Here is an 18,732-nt window from a genome sequence, read left to right as displayed (position 1 = left end):
TTCTTTGTTATTTGTTGTTTGATTTAACATTAAATACAGGCAGCAGGAATAGTTGTTTTCCCTTTAAGACATGCACGATCCAGTACATATAGCCTACTGTTCCACATGCGCTGTCTTTCTCGGCTAATATACGTTCACTTAAGACATAACCGACTATGTTTGCTAGGATACTCGCTAGGACGGGCATGTTGACATAATTTTTGTATGAATGTGGCCGCCGAAGCGCAAGGCGTGAAAGAGAACTCAGTATTTGCGCGCTGACTGGAATAAGCGTGTGCGCGCTTCGGATGAGCGCACAGAAATCTTCTCACAGCGCGTGCGAGTTCTCTTTCGCGTCTTGTTCTTTAAGGTTTAAATCAGCAAGGCTTAAACGAGTTAGTTTAAATACAGACAGCAACGTGTGCAACGTGTGTCAACACCCGGGTGATGACGGCGTAAATGACTGGACATTAGAGCAGACGGCACTCGCAGTTTACAAAGAGTGACTGTTTTGTCCACGCTTTCTGATTATCGTTGTTGTAACGTTTTGCGCATCCATCGACTAAAACATACATTATCTGAACTCTGTCTGTATTCCACGTTGCTATTTTAAACAAACCATATTAACCAATAGATGCGTCGTCATTCGAGATGGACCGCAGTGCAAGTGCGGTCCGTAAGTGGAGAACCGTATGGTTCGATTTTTTACAGAGAACCGTTGCACCCCTAATACATATATATCCGAGTCCTGATCGGGAGGTAATGTCCGATTCCGATCGAGTCTGAAACCACATGATCGGGCCCGATTTCCGATCATGTGATCGGATCTGGACATCCCTAGTAGTGTCACAACAATGGAACTGATAGTCCACTAACATCTGGTGATTCAACCCAATCACTGTTACGCTAATAGTTAAATAAAACTACTGTTGCCAGCCGTAGTGTAACAACAATGGATATATTCCACTAGCTACTAGTGATTACAAAAAAATCCTCTCGTATTTCCACGAGATGTTACAATAGGATCCTACAGGGGTAAGTGCATACTTCATTTAAGAAATATCCAAAAACACTTACCCCCTTTTCCGTAGGTCCTTCGATCCCCGGCGCATTTTTCTCTTTTCCCAGCTCACAGGGAGAATCCCCCCCGTTTCGTGGACGAGCCCCCAAACTGTCAGATAAAATAATTTAGAGATCAAGTATTTTAAGAAGATCTTTCAGGTTGAGCGATGTAGCACAGAAAAGCAGGTATACCTGGGTACCAATGACTAGACAGACACATAAAGTGCAGTTCAATCATGGCACACACTTTATTGTCCAGAGTTGCATTATATAATTAGAATATAAGAAGTGAAACTAGCAGTTCAGTGACTGAAGTACATAAAAGGAATATAAGGTCTATCGTGAGGCCTGCATATCTTACAGAGAAAGATCACATGATGAAAAGAGACGGCACAAGGATGTTTCTAGAATCTCACACTGACCAAATAAGTGGCCTGTAACCAAAATAAATCTACCTTCTGGATCTCTGATTTAATTTTCAAAAATAAATGGCAAATGTTTACTGATTAAAATAACCGTTCCTCTTTTCCTAGGGTTAACTGTGCATGAAGAATAATACACTTGACCCACCCAATCTCGGTTTAATTTCAGATGTTCGCTATCTGATAGATGAGTTTCTTGAAGCATGGCAACTGTTACTTTTTCCTTTTTTAGAGAAGTCAGATTTTTTTTCCTTTTTACCACATGCCCTAATCCTTTAACATTCCATGTTATGAATCTAGTTGAACTCTGCATTATAACAATGTGTGACCAAGTAAGAAACTGTTAATGTAGTTTTTAACAAAAAGATGAAACAAATGTATCTGATGGGCAAATTTTTAAGCTCAAAGAACAAATAACAATAAAACACCTCCCTCTCTCCAACCCTCGGCTCTGTCCCCAACTGACAGGGCCAACTAAGTACCCCTAAACCCAGGTCTCTGTACCCTGTTGGACTCAAGTAAAAAAAAATTATACCTGCTACCAACATAAGGTTCAGAATCATACCCATTTTGAGAAGCGCAAGGTTAAACCGCTCCAGTAAATCAACAGTTTAAACATCATTATCTCGGAGGTCTCATACAAGAGAAAGAAAAAAAAATGACGGAAAATATGTCCGTAAAGTCCAACAAATGAACTAGCACAGTCCGTCATTCCAAACAGAATAAAATCAAATACATAGCATATGAGAACCCGGGAAAATTAAAGTCACTACCCCTCAGAATATGATAAAGATGAGAGTATTATAAGAATCTCTTTATCACTTATCTTGCAAAGTCTCTATGAACTCCTCCACCGCGGCCGGAGTACTGAACGTGCGAAGCTCTGAATCATGAAGACAACGCAGCTTGGCCAGGTACGCGAATCCTCTGAACATTTTGCGATCGACTAAGATCTTCTTCACAGCGTCGAATTCCCTGCGTTTCCTCATGACATCCACTGAGAGATCTTGAAAGAAGCGTATCTGCTTGCTCTCGTGAATAATTTGCCGTTTTTTTCAGTGCTGCCTGTAGAATGCGTTCTCTGTCCGCGTAGCGCAGAAATCTGACGAGTACGCTTCGTGGCGGATCATTAACTCCTGGAGCAGGTGCAAGCGATCGGTGGGCTCTCTCAATTTCAAGCCTGAAATCAAAAGAGAGGTCGAGCCATTTCAGTATCATTTCCCTTAGGAATTGAGGAAGGGGAGTTGAGCCCTCAGCTTTTTCGGGTAAACCGACAATTCGCAGATTCTTACGTCTTCCTCGGTTTTCTAGTTCATCCACTTTAGCTTGAAGTTGATTCACCGTTTTCGTCATAGCAGAGAGTTCACCCTCGCGGGCCCTCAGAGCGTCTTCTGTGGTGGTCCTGGTGGAGATTCTGTTTTCAGCTTCCATTAGGCGGGTTTCACTCGAAGACACTCTTTGTGATAAGTTGGATAAAGTCTCGTGAATTGCAGAAACCGAGGTCGATATATCATCAAGACGATTTTCGATAGTGTCAAAACGACCATCAATGTTTCCCAACCGGGTGCTAAGCACTCGTATTTCGTTCAAAACTGGGTCAGTTCCGTTGAAGATGAGGATGTTTCTGCTGACGCAGTTTGTTTCTTCTTTTTCTGTGACCGTGAAGTTGCAAAAAGTGGAAAGTCCTTTGGATCTTGAGTCTCGGACATGTTAGCCGTGTATTGAGCTTTTAAATTAGGAGATTCTTAAACTTATATCGAAGAGGGTAGCAAATTATTAAACAATCAGGAGCGGAGCTACAAATTAGGCGGCCATCTTCTCCAGCGTCCGCGAGCACCCCCCATACTTTTCCTTTTAAGTTTCGATTTACATGTCACACCACACAACCTACACAATAGATTGTTAGACAACTCTACACAAGACAAGTCTATACATTAGAAGCTTCCAATAAATTATTTGTTATTAAATTGTTCACAAACCACTGTTACTTTTAACAGAAAAGCAAGCATACTGTACGTGGGATTTGGCATGGTAGAAAGCACACAAAAAACAGTCCCTTTATAATCACTAAAGCTATCACTCTACACTCTTCGATCTCACAAAGTTCTGTTATAATGAATGAAGCTGTACAATGAATCTCTTATTTACATTATGTCTGCACTTTGTTATAATGAACGGATTTGTGAGCACAGAACTCAGAATACACTCACCACTAAAAAATGCCACCGTTTTTGTTCAGTGCTAACTTAAACACCTCTGATTGGCCATTGCATTCAAGAAGTCAACAGATATGTTTGTGAATATCAACATTTCTTAACGCTGCAAAACACATTGCAAACAGAAACCTTTGACACTCTCCAGAGTGCAAACACAGATGCACACTGGATCATTTGACAAATGTGTTTCGCCTTTATGCTGTTATTATGGAGAAAACTAATCCTAGACCAGCAGTTATGGGCAGCTTTTCCCTCTAAAATCAGTCAGAATCAGCAGCAGGCACTGTTTTAGTAATAAAATTCCACGCTAGTCTCAAGCCCATGGCCAGGGGAAGGCTAAGCCTTGCCCAGCCAGATGCTCTGTTGTTAATGTATTTGCAGTCCAATTGGTATGGAGTGTGGGCACCCACCGGCAGAAACATAACACCCACAGTATCCCCCAGATATGGCTCAGGTCCCTCTTTTAAGTCTAGGTGTGTCTTCTACAATATTGTTTTGCCTGTTTCTTTGTCCATCGGACAGAAATTTATAGCAAGATCTTGTAGAACTTTTCTACAATATCTGACTTGAGATTTTATTTATTTATATATTATTATTATTATTATTTGTAATTGGAGGTTTTTGAGGTATCATCACTCATGTCCATCACATGGCACAAATGGAACAGGACAAACCCCTAAATAAAACCTAAATTTAGTTGTCATTGCAGATCATGTCATATTGCTTTGCACAAACTGTAAGCTCTTTCTGAATCACCCAATTTATTTGAATCTCTTTTTGTTGGAGCATATCATTTGTGCATGACATCCATAGTCATTTGTCTTTCTCTGTGTCTCCAGCATACATTGACGATCTGGCCCGAAGTGTGGAGCAGAGCAGGCGTCTTATTATCGTCTTGACCCCCGAGTTTGTGGCCCGTCGTGGGTGGAGCATTTTCCAGTTTGAGCCGCGGCTGCACAGCATGCTGGTGACGGGCGAAATCAAGGTGATTATGATTGAATGCTCAGACCTCCGCAACATCATCAACTACCAGGAAGTAGAAGACCTCAAACACACCATCCGAGTGCTGTCGCTCATTAAGTGGCACGGCCCCAAAAGCAACCAGCTGAAATCCAAGTTCTGGAAGCAGGTCCGGTACGAGATGCCAGCTAAGAAAAAAGAGGCTGTGTCCCGCCGGCAAGTCATGGACTCGGGCGAGCAAGGGCTCTTTGGTGACCTGCAGGCCGTACCTACGGTTGCCATGACTGCAACCTCGGCATCACTAGCACCGGCTCATGTTGAAATACCAGACTATAATGAGCCCAGCCACCTGGAAATGCGCCATTTCTGCCGCAACTATGAATACGAGCTGCCCACCACTGCTATAACTACGCTCAGCGGCCGTCACATGTACTGCAATTTGCCCATGCCACTGCTGAATGGACGTCTGACACAAAATAACATAGAGAAAACCAAGAAAGATATTCACTTGAACAGCCCATTTGTACAGCTGTCTGGACAAGAACTTTCTAGTGATATCTGGTAGAGCACCTCGCAGCAATCGCCCAGCGGGCCGAGACATAGCTTTGTCTATATCATTTTTTCGTCCTTTTTATCTGCATGATTTTATTTAATTAAGATTAAAGAGAAAAAAAAAAAGCAAAAGAAACAGAAGGGTTTATCTTGCATTCTTCCAACCTTTAGTGTTTTCATACTTTGTTCAGACAGATGAAGAGCTACTGATATTGTTTTCCTACTTTAATTTTAAGGTTATTATACCATGTACAGTTATTCCATGAAATGCTGCATCTGCATCTTTAAGTGAACCAACATTAAAGGTTTTATTTGACTTTATCACTTTGGTTGTTATAGCACAATAATGTAAAGACACATCAGCTCATAGCTTTGAAGAATATTACATTCTATTTATGCAAATAAATACTATTCAAATCTAATAAGCACATTAATATTGTTTGTAGCTAGTAAGGAGGAGGTATGTTTGATACAGCTTTGTTTTTCCTTCATCAGAATTGAGTTCTTTAGATAGATAGATAGATCGATACATCTTGTTTATATAGTGTATCTGTACTATAAATTAAGCATTTCAGTGCTGTTAATGATTTAACAGTTTTTATTATTAACATTGATTGATGTTCATTATCAATTTATTGAATTTATATGCAATTTTGCTCTCTTACTGTAGTTTAAAGACATTGATGATAACTAAAATCGATTATTTCATTTTGTATACTCACGACTTGTATGCCATTTTACTCTTCAGATACATGTGGAATAGTACAAATATCCGAGCTGTTATTTAACAAATATTCACAAACCTAGCTTGTCTGATTCACATGTATTTAGTTTTGAAGTAGCTTAAATTATTTGTAATACCTTGCAAAAAATAATTGTTATCAGACCACCAAAATAAATAAATATGAGTAATAAAATCTGAGAGATGACTTTTTAATTGCAGGACAAAATGAAGAAATGTGTGGGGGGTTTTATGTTGTAAAACTGACAAAGGTGACAGAATGTTTAAAATGCGCATTTTTGATTAAAAGTTTTTACTAAAACTTATGCCAGTTTTAAAAAGCAAAAGTAAGCTCTAATATATAGAGATGGGATGGGAAGCTTTGTTATGTTTTAAGCAGGGGAAGGGGCAGCTTTTCACTTTCTACTCCTGTTCCGCGTTTCCTGTGTTTGTCCTGAGGAATGACAAATCTTACTAACGTAAAGGACTAGCATATGAATATTAATTAGATCAGATTGACGTTTCTTTGTAACTTTCCGGGAGCGTCTAGGAACATGAGCTAATTAATATTTAGCAGCTAAGTTGGACTGTGATATATTGGTTAATGCGCCTGTTGTGAACGCCCACTTACCAATATTAGCAAGTCAGTTCCAACTGCTGGGCGAGAGTTCCGTTATGTTATTAATTATTCATGAGCCAAGCCTTCGCTATAGTAGGATTAAACACGCAGAAGATGGGCAGACATACTGTTCCTTAAACCATGATCAGTTAAGAAACTGATATTGATAGACGAGCTCAAAAAAATGGCGAGAGACTTCACTACAACAAGTCTGAGCAACATTGACCTCGCCTCTTTACGGGTAAGTACAAGTGCTGCTGTGTTTATTATCTTATTCCTGTAGTTTTGCATCTTTTCAACAGTAGCGATTGGTCGAGGCTTGGTAAAAAGTTTCTCTCAGCGCTTGTGTTATTAACGATAACTTGTGTTAAATGTACTTCAAATGCCATTTCAAGTTTAGAGTGGCCCTTAAACTCACTTACACCTTGGGAAATATGCGTATACTTTTTCTTCTCTTGTCATTGTCAGTCGTATATGATCTGAGAATTGTCACAGAGTGTTAAGTAGAGTGAAAACATGGACCGCGTCTCAAATCACGGCGAGCTGCCAACCTAGATATCAGTGTGGACATCATAGCTTTATTCAAATCGAGTAAGCCTCATCATTGTCTCAAACCTAATGAGATGCCTTTTGAATATGACCAGTCAATCCATGTAATTTTTCAGGATCCTGCAGGGATATTCGAGCTCATCGAGGTGGTCGGCAATGGGACGTATGGACAGGTTTACAAGGTTTGTGCTGGTGTCTCTTTTCATTGCTTTGATTGTTTTTTATTTTTGAAAGTTCAAACTCGCATATTTTGTAAGTGAAACATGATAGTAATGTACAAGAGAATGCAGCATTGCAGTTGTTGTGGATCAGCCTTTTGTTCTTAAAGCTCTCTGACCACGAGTAGCACTAGTAACATAAATAGTTTTGTGGGAAATTTTTGCTAATGAAACCTGCAAGTGTGGTTTTGGTCTTTGACACACTCTCTGGGTGGAGCTCACTTCCTCACGAAGGCCACAACATGCTTCACATAAATATCACATCTTTAAAGAAGTGTGTTCTAAGCCCAAACATCCTGTGCAGTGGCATGTGTAACACAGACATATGTGTTTGATTCAGCTCAGGGTGGATCTGTTACAGTTGCACAATTCACTTGACAGCAATAGTCCCACAGTGGATCATCTTGAGCAACAGAAACTAACAGGACACTTTTTTCTCTTTTTTCTGCCATTCTTCAAAAAGACTGCAGTAAAAGCAGCACAACTTGTTGGATGTTCCCTTCTGATGGGAAGTACACAGATTAGTATTTTTATTTCAGGGTTCGATATTGAAATTGTGTGATACTGCATCAAGTACCATATACCACACATAACTTTTTTCATGTTGCTATACTAGTGCTGGTCAGTGATCTCTGATACATGGATTAATCTAAAAAGTTATTTCTCAAGGTTTTTAGATTTGCAATTATTTTGTTAAAGGTCCCGTTCTTCGTGATCCCATGTTTCAAACTTTAGTTAGTGTGTAATGTTGTTGTTAGAGTATAAATAAAATCTGTAAAATTTTAAAGCTCAAAGTTCAATGCCAAGTGAGATATTTTATTTAACAGAAGTCGCCTACATCAAACGGCCAGTTTGGACTACATCCCTCTACTTCCTTCTTTAATGACGTCACTAAAACAGTTTTTTGACTAACCTCCACCCACAGGAATACACAAAAAAGGGGGTGTGGTCTTGTTGTGCTCCCATGGAGAAGAGCAAGAGTTGCGTTTGTAGAGTGTGTTTGTCGCCATGTCGTCGAAACGGTGTTATTTTCATCCTGCAGTCAAATCACCTTTTGTTTGGCCTTCCCAGGGACGCTGTACTTAGAGATCAATGGTTACAATTTATGTTTAACTCGGTTCCCGAAAATTATAATTGTGGTATCCTTACTGCAATAATGTTGGACTGCAGTGCACATAATGGCCACAAGAGGGGACTATGTTTATGTATGGTACTCTTCTGAGTGAGTGCTAAAAAGAGTTCAGTCTCTCGGGAATTATTGTCTTTTGTGTTCATTCAGCACAACACCACAATAATCCACATGTAAAACTATGTGCAGCACACATTATGGTAAGAGGCATGACCTTTCCGGGCAAGGAGCGCTAAGCTGCTGTAGAATCACAACACAGGAACCGCTGGCACAATCAGAACTTGTTACGTATTTCTGAAGGAGGGACTTCATAGAACAAGGAAGTCATCAGCCCGTTTTTATGACAGTGGAAACAGCGTTATACAGATAAGTAAATTATGTGAAAAATACTGTGTTTTCTTTTACACACGAAACATGAACACATGTTATATTGGACACTAAACACAATCAAAGCTTCAAAAAAACACGAAAAACGGGACCTTTAAAGGTACATAGTGTAGTTATAGATCTGTTAAAAAAAAAAAAAAACTGCAGTCTAAAAATAATGTGTATAAACAACCCAATTTGGGTTATTTGACAACCCAGCGCTGGGTAAATATTGGACAGAACATATGCTGGGTTATTTTTTACCAAGCTTGCTGGGTTTTATACATTAACCCATTTGCTGGGTTGTTTTTTAATCGGTGCTGGTTATGTAAATTTGATATTGGTTTTTAATTTAAAATAAATAAAAATGCACTCTAAAATCTCTATACATATAGGACAGGAACAATTCATCTACAATATTTTTTTATTCCATGGCAAGTCAGTCTTTTACAATAATGAATTACTCCAAAACTAGTGCACTAGATCAACAGCGCTCCTATTATAGTCAGTGGAGCGCACGCCAACGTTGTTACATTTGACAGCCATGTTGCACGTGTTTCAGCCCTGGTTGCTTCGTTTACTATTAAAAAGTTTGAGCAGCTAAGATAAAAAAATATTAAAAATAACCCAATAACATTACCCATCAGGCTGAACCCAGCATTTGGGTAAAAAATAAAATAAAATAAATAACCCAGCATTTCAGAGAGACCCAGCACATGGGTAAAAATAATAAAAATAACCCAATAAAATTACCCAGCAGGCTGAACCCAGCATTTAGGTTAAAAAAAACAACCCAGCATTTTTTTAGAGTATGCATGCATTTTGTGGAAGAACATTGTTTTGGTTGTGCTTAGGCTCTGCACTACTGTGCAGATGAAAATTACCCTTCACAATAGATAATGCTAAGCATTGAACTCTGAGAGCTACATATGGCAATTTATTTGTTCAATAAAATACCCCACTCACCCGCTGAGTAATAAAAACACCATCTTCGAGTCGCTTTTACAACATTTAAGTCCCTCAGTTCTCACCATCTCCGAAAAGCCAAGCCAATGTTGATTGTGGTTTTATTATGAGCTTTGTTGGATTCTTTTTGTCAGCAGACTCTTCTCTGTTCGGTGTTTGTTTAAAACGGGGAAATAGAGCAACTTTTCTCTATTTACGAATAGGACAAGACACGGATGAGTAAGTGACATATGTATACAATTTCCCATAAAAACCATCCTGACAGGTCTAAAATAAACGTTTGTAATAGGCTTACCATAATTAATCAAAAACATGTTTTGGAAGAAGGATTGAGGATGTATTGACTAATTATTTAAACGTAGTTAATTTTGAATGGGAAAAAAGTTAAATGTAAAGGTACACTATGTAATTTGTTATGTTGTCAAAACATTTTCAACCTAGGAAAATCACATCCCAAATCCAGGAACCTGCTTTTGCAGCATAATATAACATGATTTATTGCACTACTCTCATGACCATTCAGCATTCAAATATTTATTCAAAATATAAAATTCCACAGCTAGTTCTGTGTTTAGAGCTTTCTTACACACAAATTTGTTTCATCATTTATTTTCACTTATGAACACACATCCAATCACTTTACTTCCTAGCATAGTGTGCTTTCACTGTTACTACATACAAGTTGACATGAAACCGTAATTGCGGACTTTTCTTCCTTATTGTGATGTCATACATGAAAACCCATTGTCTTGAGTCTTTCGGTGACATTGAATAGGCCATACACGTGATGTATGTATATTATATATATATGTGTGTGTGTGTGTGTGTGTGTATGAAATGTGAGAATTATCAATTTATAAACCTTATATTGTTATCGTCAACATTTGAACTGTTGTTTTTACAGTTGATTTACTGTATGGCTTAAGATTCAAATGTACATGAAATGTTTGAAATGTACACTTATTTATTGACTACTTTTCGAAGCTTATTCATTGACTGTCAATTCTGTCATGTTTTTTCTTACGGATCTCTTTCAGCAGTTTCTTTGTCTCCCTTGCTGAAGTGTGCCGGGTCGCTCTCGTGTATCGTTTCAGGGAATAAATACGTCATATTACACATGTTTACTATGCCGCTTTGTGTCATCCACAACAATTACAAAAACTGTAACAAATTATTTAGCCTTTGTTCCTGAACTGAATGCCTTGTAGAATAAAAACGTGAATAAAAGCTCTGTATGCCCTGCTCCACTCGCATTTGTTTCTACTGACAGGGACGCATTCCTCAGCAGTTTGTTTTTAGGTAATGCCAATTGTTGACAATCCTAACACACTGCTCAAGTAGAGGTTGACCGATATATCCCAAAAACATTATCCCAAAAACATTATGATAACAATGTGTTTTAGAACAACATGGAAACACACAAATCTCTCTGCATTAATCAAAAAAGAAAAAAAAGAGAAAACAACAAGCCTGTATTTGTTCAGGATTTGAACCCACATCACTGGCATTTTTGGTCAATGCTCTACCACTCAACTATGAATCCTTTCCGTGAAATGCCCAAAAATTCCCTTTTCCAGCAGTAGCCTAACCAGCGTGTCTGCGCATGCGAGAGAGAAGCATGTTCAATCGTCTCACTTCGTAATTGTAAAAACAATCAGCTGTTAAAACCTGTTAAAATACATCACTGAAATATTAAATGCAGTTTCAAATGTTTTATTTTTTAAATAATTTGGCCACAATATTGACAACGTAAATAAATCCACCTGTTAGAAAACTAGGCTATCACTGTTCCACCTAAAAATGCTCCTTTTCTGTCATTTTATTTATTTTATGGCATAATGCTCACCTTGTGTAATAATCTAAAATACTGGCTAGTATGTAAACACACTTCATGCACTGCCATCACCGTAGCCTAATATTTCACTGTGACTAGTGTTGTCACGATACTGGAATTTCTAACTTAGAATACCTTTAAAAAGTATCGATATTCAATACCATCTTGATACCATGCGGAAAAAACACTGCATATACTGTCATTGTAACAGACACGTCAGGTTCCACCTCACTTCCGTACCCACGTAAGGAATACATCAAAGAGGCCCTCAACCAAGGTTACATCCGCCCGTCTACTTCCCCTGCTGCTTCAAGCTTCTTTTTTGTGGCTAAGAAAGACGGAGGCTTGAGGCCCTGCATTGATTACCGTGCTCTCAACAAAATCACAGTGAAATTCCGCTACCCGCTTCCCCTCGTCCCAGCGGCCCTGGAACATCTCCGTGGTGCCACTGTGTTCACGAAGTTGGACCTCCGCAGCACTTACAACCTCATCCGGATACGCGAGGGGGACGAGTGGAAGACCGCCTTTGTCACGCCCACCGGACACTACGAGTATCTCGTTATGCCGTATGGCCTGGTCAACGCCCCCTCCGTATTCCAGGACTTTATACATGAGGTGCTCCGGGAGTTCCTACACAAGTTCGTTCTGGTATACATCGATGACATCCTCATCTACTCCCGGAGCTTGGCCGAACATCGCCACCACGTTGCGGAGGTCCTCCAACGGCTACGACGATTCTGGAAAGTGCTCCTTTCACCAACCCTCTGTCCAGTTCCTGGGGTACGTCATAGATCACAGTGGCATCCGGATGGACGAGGGGAAGGTCTCCGCCATTCAGTCCTGGCCCACTCCATCTTCAATCAAAGAACTCCAACGCTTCCAAGGTTTCTCCAACTTCTACCGCAGATTTATCAAAAACTACAGCTCCATTGTCAGTCCACTTACCAACCTGCTCCGTAATCAGCCCAAGTCTCTGTCCTGGTCCCAGCAAGCCACCAACGCCTTCGAGACACTGAAGAGAGCCTTCACCACCGCTCCCCTCCTCGTCCACCCCAATCCAGAGCTCCCATTCGTTGTGGAAGTGGACGCCTCCACCACCGGAGTGGGAGCGGTCCTCTCACAGCAGCAGGGGATACCAAGTAGGCTCCATCCATGCGCCTTCTTCTCCCGCAAGCTCAACCCGGCGGAGGTCAACTACGACATCGGTGACCGAGAACTCCTGGCCGTCAAGCTTGCCCTCGAGGAGTGGAGGCATTGGTTGGAGGGGGCTACTCATCCTTTCCAAGTTCTCACTGATCACAAGAACCTTGAATATCTGAAGGCTGCCAAGAGACTCAACCCGCGCCAAGCTCGCTGGGCCATGTTTTTCTCAAGGTTTAATTTCTCTATCTCCTACCATCCTGGGTCAAAGAATACCAAAGCCAACGCCCTGTCTCGTCTCCATTCTCCTGATGAAAAGCCAGAGGATCCTGAAACCATACTGCCGGAGTCCATCTTCGTGAACCCCATCCAGTGGTCCGAAGAAACCATTCCCTCCTCCAATGCCTCCACACGTACTCCGCCGGGTTGCCCCCAAGGCTTGCAATACGTCACACGGGCACGTCGCACTCCACTCCTGCACAATACCCACTCATCACTTGGCACTGGTCACCCGGGGGTCAATGAGACCCTCTCGTTGCTCAAACAATGCTTCTGGTGGCCCAACATGGCCAATGATGTCAGAAGGTACGTGCAGGGCTGCAGGGAGTGCGCCATCTCCAAGAGCCCACGCCATCTTCCCACCGGCAAGCTCCTACCTCTGCCCGTTCCTGAGAGACCCTGGTCACACCTGGGAGTGGACTTCGTCACAGATCTCCCGGAGTCTGACGGTAACACATGCATCCTGGTGGTGGTAGACCGCTTCTCGAAGTCCTGCTGTCTGATACCCCTGGAGGGTCTACCTACCGCCATGGCTACCGCTGAGTTAATGTTTAATCATGTCTTTCATTATTATGGAATACCTGAAGATATATTCTCCGACAGAGGACCCCAATTCGTCTCCCACGTCTGGAAGGCCTTCTTCTCGCTCCTGGGTGTGACCGTCAGCCTATCATCGGGATACCATCCTCAGTCGAACGGGCAGACGGAACGCAAGATCCAGGAGATTGGCCGCTTCCTGCGTACCTTCTGTCACGGCCACCAGAACTCCTGGAACCAGTACCTGGGTTGGGCCGAGTACACACAGAACTCCCTCCGACAAGCCACAACTGGACTGACACCCTTCCAGTGCGTACTCTGCTACCAACCCCCACTGTTCCCCTGGGATGGGGAACCTTCCAACGTCCCCGCAGTCGACTACTGGTTCCGGGAGAGCGAGAGGGTTTGGGACTCAGCTCATCACCAACTGCAGAGAGCCCTGCGCAGACGCAAAATGACAGCCGACCTTCGGCGCTCCGAAGCTCCTGTATACCAACCGGGGCAGAAGGTCTGGCTTTCCACCCGGGACATCAGGATGCGTCTGCCCTGCAAGAAGCTGAGTCCCCGCTTCATTGGCCCGTTCACCATCATCCGGCAGATCAACCCCGTCACCTACCGTCTCCAGCTCCCAGCACAGTACAGTAGAATCCACCCTACATTCCATGTATCACTACTTAAACCTCACCACCCTTCTGTTGTTCCCTCCACAGAACCTGACGTGGCAGCCGCCGAGCCTCCCCTTCCACTCATCCTGGAGGACGGCACAGCTTACGTGGTTCATGAAATCCTGGATTCCCGGCGCCGTGGTGGTCAGCTCGAGTATCTCGTCGACTGGGAAGGCTATGGTCCCGAGGAATGCTCATGGGTCCCCAAGAATGATATCCTTGATCCTATCCTATTACAGAACTTCCATGCCAATCACCCTGACAGACCTGCCCCACGCCCGAGAGGAAGACCACCACGACGTCGGGGTCCGCGGCCCTCAGGAGCGGGCCGTGGGAGGGGGGGTACTGTAACAGACACGTCAGGTTCCACCTCACTTCCGTACCCACGTACCCAATCACCGGAGTACTAATCACCGCTACCTGCCACTCATCAACACTGCAATCAACACCACTACAAAGACTCTTCACTCACACACACTCACTGTCCGGTCTCGTTTGCTATACCTCACATGTATACTTACCTAAAGGACTCCCAACGCCATATCTACCTGCTTCAGACGTCTCCTCCTGTTCCCCTGTCTCCTGCTCCTCGTGTTTACCAACCTGCTTGTGTGTGTGAGTGTCTCCGCCAGTTCCTGCCACCATCTGCATCTACAGGACACATTCAGGACAGTATTAGTTTCCCTTCATCTCTCATCTGCCTATTATCTGCTCTACTTCACCCCGTGCCTTGCTGTTTTCAATAAACTCACCTGGATTGATCTTATCTCTGCCTCCGTGTCTCTGTACCGTAACAGTCATATAGATATTTTTAATATATATATATATATTTTTTTTGTCCATCCATTGAATGTCTAGGCAATCAAAAAACTTCTTCTGAAGAGATCACTTTATATGATAAAGCTTTTAAGCTTTTTTTAATATAAAAACTTTGATCAATTACCATTACAATTATCTAAAAAATATTTGCCAACTCAATTTATTTGTTTTAAAGTGGGATAATTTTGTTGCAATAGCTTACACACAGCACATGGAAGCTTGATTTCAAATGTTAAATTTAATTAAAAAAAGTAAACAGTGATAAGAACAAATAAACAAATTACTAACAATAACACAAATGAATACAGATTTAAATATTAAATAAAGATACAAATGATATAGACTTGCTTTATTTTTCCAGGTAGGTCTAACCGTATTCTGGTAAGAAACTGAATAAAGAAACAAAGTAATCAAATTTAAAAATAACATTGGATAATCTTCATTGTAATGATTAAATACAGATTAATCAATTAAAGTTACACAAGTTAATCAGTCAAGAGCAGTAAGTGATTTTCTCTTTATGTTTTGTTGTTTTGCATTAACAACATAAAGAGCGGCACGTTTATTAGGCTGCTGTCCCTTTATGACATGGTACATGCACGGATCCACAATACTGTTACTGTCACACATTCTTCCTGAACTGTTATAGACTCTGTTTACATTAATACTCACCAACACTGGCATTGTGACATTATTTTTGAGTTTATTTGGCCATTAATAAGCCATGGAAAAATAGTGCATCTTGGCACTTTATGTCAGAGGTGTCTTTAATATGTGTGCGCGCTTTGGATGTGAGCAGGAAATCTGTAGAAATGAGTAGAATTATGCAGGAATGAGTAGAATTATGTGCAATCCTGCACCGAAATTTAGACCTGGTTTAAACAACACTATTTGACCAGAGTGAATGAGACGACTGAATGAGAGGAGGTGGATGTGTGTCAACTCACTGTCAGAGAGGAGAGCAAGAACGCACAGCTTGTATTGGTGTATCGATACTGCAGAAATTAGTATTGGAATCGTTTTAGATTACGCAGGAAAATAGTGATATTTTTGACAACACTAACTGTAACAGTAGTCAAATAGCTGTAACATTAAGCACTTATATTATAGGATAAATAATTAGCCAAGATTAAATGTTATAACACTGTTACTATTGTTATTATTATTATTATTATTATTATTATTATCAGTAATTTATTTAGTTATTTTATCTTCATTTATCTTCATTTACACAGACAGTGGTGTTGTTTCAAAACCATGTTGCTAACTAAACAACATTTAGTTTTATTCTAATATCAATTTACAGTCCATTTTTATTTTGAATTTATTTTTGAATTTTGATTATTATTAGAGTTAAATTCTCCCTCCTTCTAGCAAACTGCTAGAAAAAAGGATCTAAATCTGGCCATGTTCATTAACCATCTCCTGGTTTTAGGATAACAATACAGTGTTTTTATCCCATACTTATCACAGTTTTAGACACTGGTAAAACATAAGTCAGAAACAATGTATTGTTTTAAATAAAGACTTTAAGATCCTTTTCTCCACAGTTCCTCCCGAGCCCTTATGTGGATTGGTTTTCACAGCTTTTCAACACGGTTTTAAAGAAAATACTGGAGAACTGCTTTATAATCCAGTATAATCCAGTTGTCACCCTTTTTAGACAGCACTTCCTGTTTATGTCCCAGTTCACTGGCATCCTGGAGAACACAAGGAAATCCCCTCAGACAGGAATAACATGTTCAGCTCAAAACTCAGTTGAAACCATAATTCATTTTATTTCACACTCCTAATGTGCAAAACATGGGAGGGTTATGCACCAAAGTTTAATACTTGCTGGCAAACCAAACTGAACATCAACAGCCCAACCATTACTACTAATATGGACAGATTACTGTCCTGTTTCCAGTGTGGTTTTCTTTTAGTTCCTCATTTAAACATGGTGTTCGGGAGGATGATGTCATCGAGGTAGTTTCCTGTCCCTGATTTGCGCTGGAGTATGTGTCTGAGCCATGACACAGCAGCCCTCAAAGTGCTCGAATGCTGATTTCCAAACAGTGACTGTTACTTTGAATTACATCATGCTTGGTGTTCAGTTGTCCCTGTGCAGACTGACCCATTTACACTGAACCGCATTACATCATGAGGAACAGGGAGTCGCTCAGTATAGTCTGATCAGCAGTGTCTTAAAGCATAGTTTAGCTCCAACTTGCCTCAACACACCTGCCTAGAAGTTTATGCTTAGTAAGACCTTGATTAGCTGGTGTAGTGTGTTTAATTAGGGTTGGAGCTAAACTCTGCAGAACAGTGGCCCTAAAGGGCTCACTCTGTCCACAAGGCTGTGATGTGCAGGATGAATGGGATATGAGAAACTTTAATTGAACACAGGAAATCAACAAGTACACATTTAGGTTCACATGTTTATCATTAAGTTCCCTTGTTAATCCTGTGTATATATTCTCCCTGTTCTGTTCAATCCTTTATCAGTTCTTGTCGTGTGCTAAGTGGTGTTAGTGGATTGATTTCCTTGCGTATCTACTCTATCTCCTTGTTTATTAAAAGTATTGCCTGGGATTCCTCTGCATCATGCATCTCCTTAACACCTGTATATCTGTGACAAGATCACTTATACTGGACAATTTTTGCACTTTGTTTCATATCAAAAATAACAACGCAAAAAGCTTATTCTGACTTACTGGATGAGACAACAAAAAATTTTGTTCATTCATCAACTGAAAACATAGACTAAAAGATTGATTAATGAGATTTAAGAATGAATGTTGGTTAATCAAAATGAGAATTTATTAAAATCAAAAAATCAATATTTTCAACTTGGCCCTATTTCCAAATGTGATTTTAATCAGATAAATGTAAACATGTATTTGTGATTCCTCTTATTATCAATGTTGTGTGACAGATTGATTGATCATCATCATTTTGCACGTGTATACAACAGCCAGACAGCTATTATTTAATTCCCCACCGCTCCTGACCTTTAGGAATGACTAGGCTGCCTGACCAGTGCAAAATAAGCTTACCATAGTGGCTGTAAAAATAAATAAATAAATATTATTTATTTATTTATTTATTATATTTTTCTTGTAAGTATTGCTGTTTGCTGTTATGGCTATAAAAATGAATACATTTAAATATATATATATATATATATATATATATATATATATATATATATATATATATATATATATATATATATATATATATATATATATAATTATTATTATTATTATTTTTTACATTTTTCTTGTAAGTATTGCTGTTTGATTGTCATTCTGTGATTGACATATTAGACAGCAGCAGATGCCATATTTTGTTCCATGTGTGTGTGAATATCTACATAGAGCTGAATGATTGAGACACAACTGTGCTAGTGTTTCTTAGTAAAATGGGAGGGTGTCAGCTGTTGCTGAAACCATATTTTGCAAGAATGGTGGAGAAACTGCTAATTTTCAGTTACTAGGTACTTCCCAGTACATTTTTAAGCAAAGTGACTTTGACCTGTCCCAACTTCTTCCAAAAAAGTCTTACAACAATCTCATATTTGTTTTATAATTTATTCAAATAAGCTGAATTCATTGTGGTAATAATAATCATCTAATTTTACTTTTTTTATTTAAAACAATATTTAACAGTACCCCACATTATGTGTGGTACTCCTATTGTAAAAATGTGACATTT

At 40.2% G+C, this 18,732-nt stretch overlaps 2 protein-coding genes across 9 annotated transcripts in view; both read left to right on the top strand.

The window, feature by feature from the left end:
- The window catches only part of il1rapl2 (interleukin 1 receptor accessory protein-like 2), a 347,852-nt gene extending 342,648 nt beyond the window's left edge, over positions 1–5,204 (top strand). Inside the window, exon 13 of the mRNA XM_067402543.1 lies at positions 4,519–5,204. Coding sequence (XP_067258644.1) covers positions 4,519–5,204 — 686 coding nt within the window. The remainder of the gene's footprint in view (positions 1–4,518) is intronic.
- Positions 5,205–6,565: 1,361 nt separating this feature from the next.
- Positions 6,566–18,732, top strand: part of si:zfos-2326c3.2 (mitogen-activated protein kinase kinase kinase kinase 4) — a 106,701-nt gene continuing 94,534 nt past the window's right edge. For 4 of the 8 annotated variants that reach the window (XR_010895575.1, XR_010895576.1, XM_067390800.1 and 1 more), the window contains exons 1-2: positions 6,575–6,772; positions 7,197–7,262. Coding sequence is in view for 5 of the 8 variants with exons in the window: in XM_067390800.1 (XP_067246901.1) it covers positions 6,716–6,772; positions 7,197–7,262 (123 nt within the window). In the remaining 3 variants the exon portion in view is untranslated. Of the gene's footprint in view, positions 6,773–7,196; positions 7,263–18,732 lie in introns of all 8 variants that reach the window. The other 4 variants (XR_010895574.1, XM_067390784.1, XM_067390776.1 and 1 more) reach the window with 2 other exon arrangements.

The sequence above is a fragment of the Chanodichthys erythropterus genome, chromosome 1 (assembly GCF_024489055.1).
Source record: "Chanodichthys erythropterus isolate Z2021 chromosome 1, ASM2448905v1, whole genome shotgun sequence".
In the NCBI taxonomy this organism is placed as follows: Eukaryota; Metazoa; Chordata; class Actinopteri; order Cypriniformes; family Xenocyprididae; genus Chanodichthys; species Chanodichthys erythropterus.
This window is presented reverse-complemented; position numbering and strand designations above follow the sequence as displayed.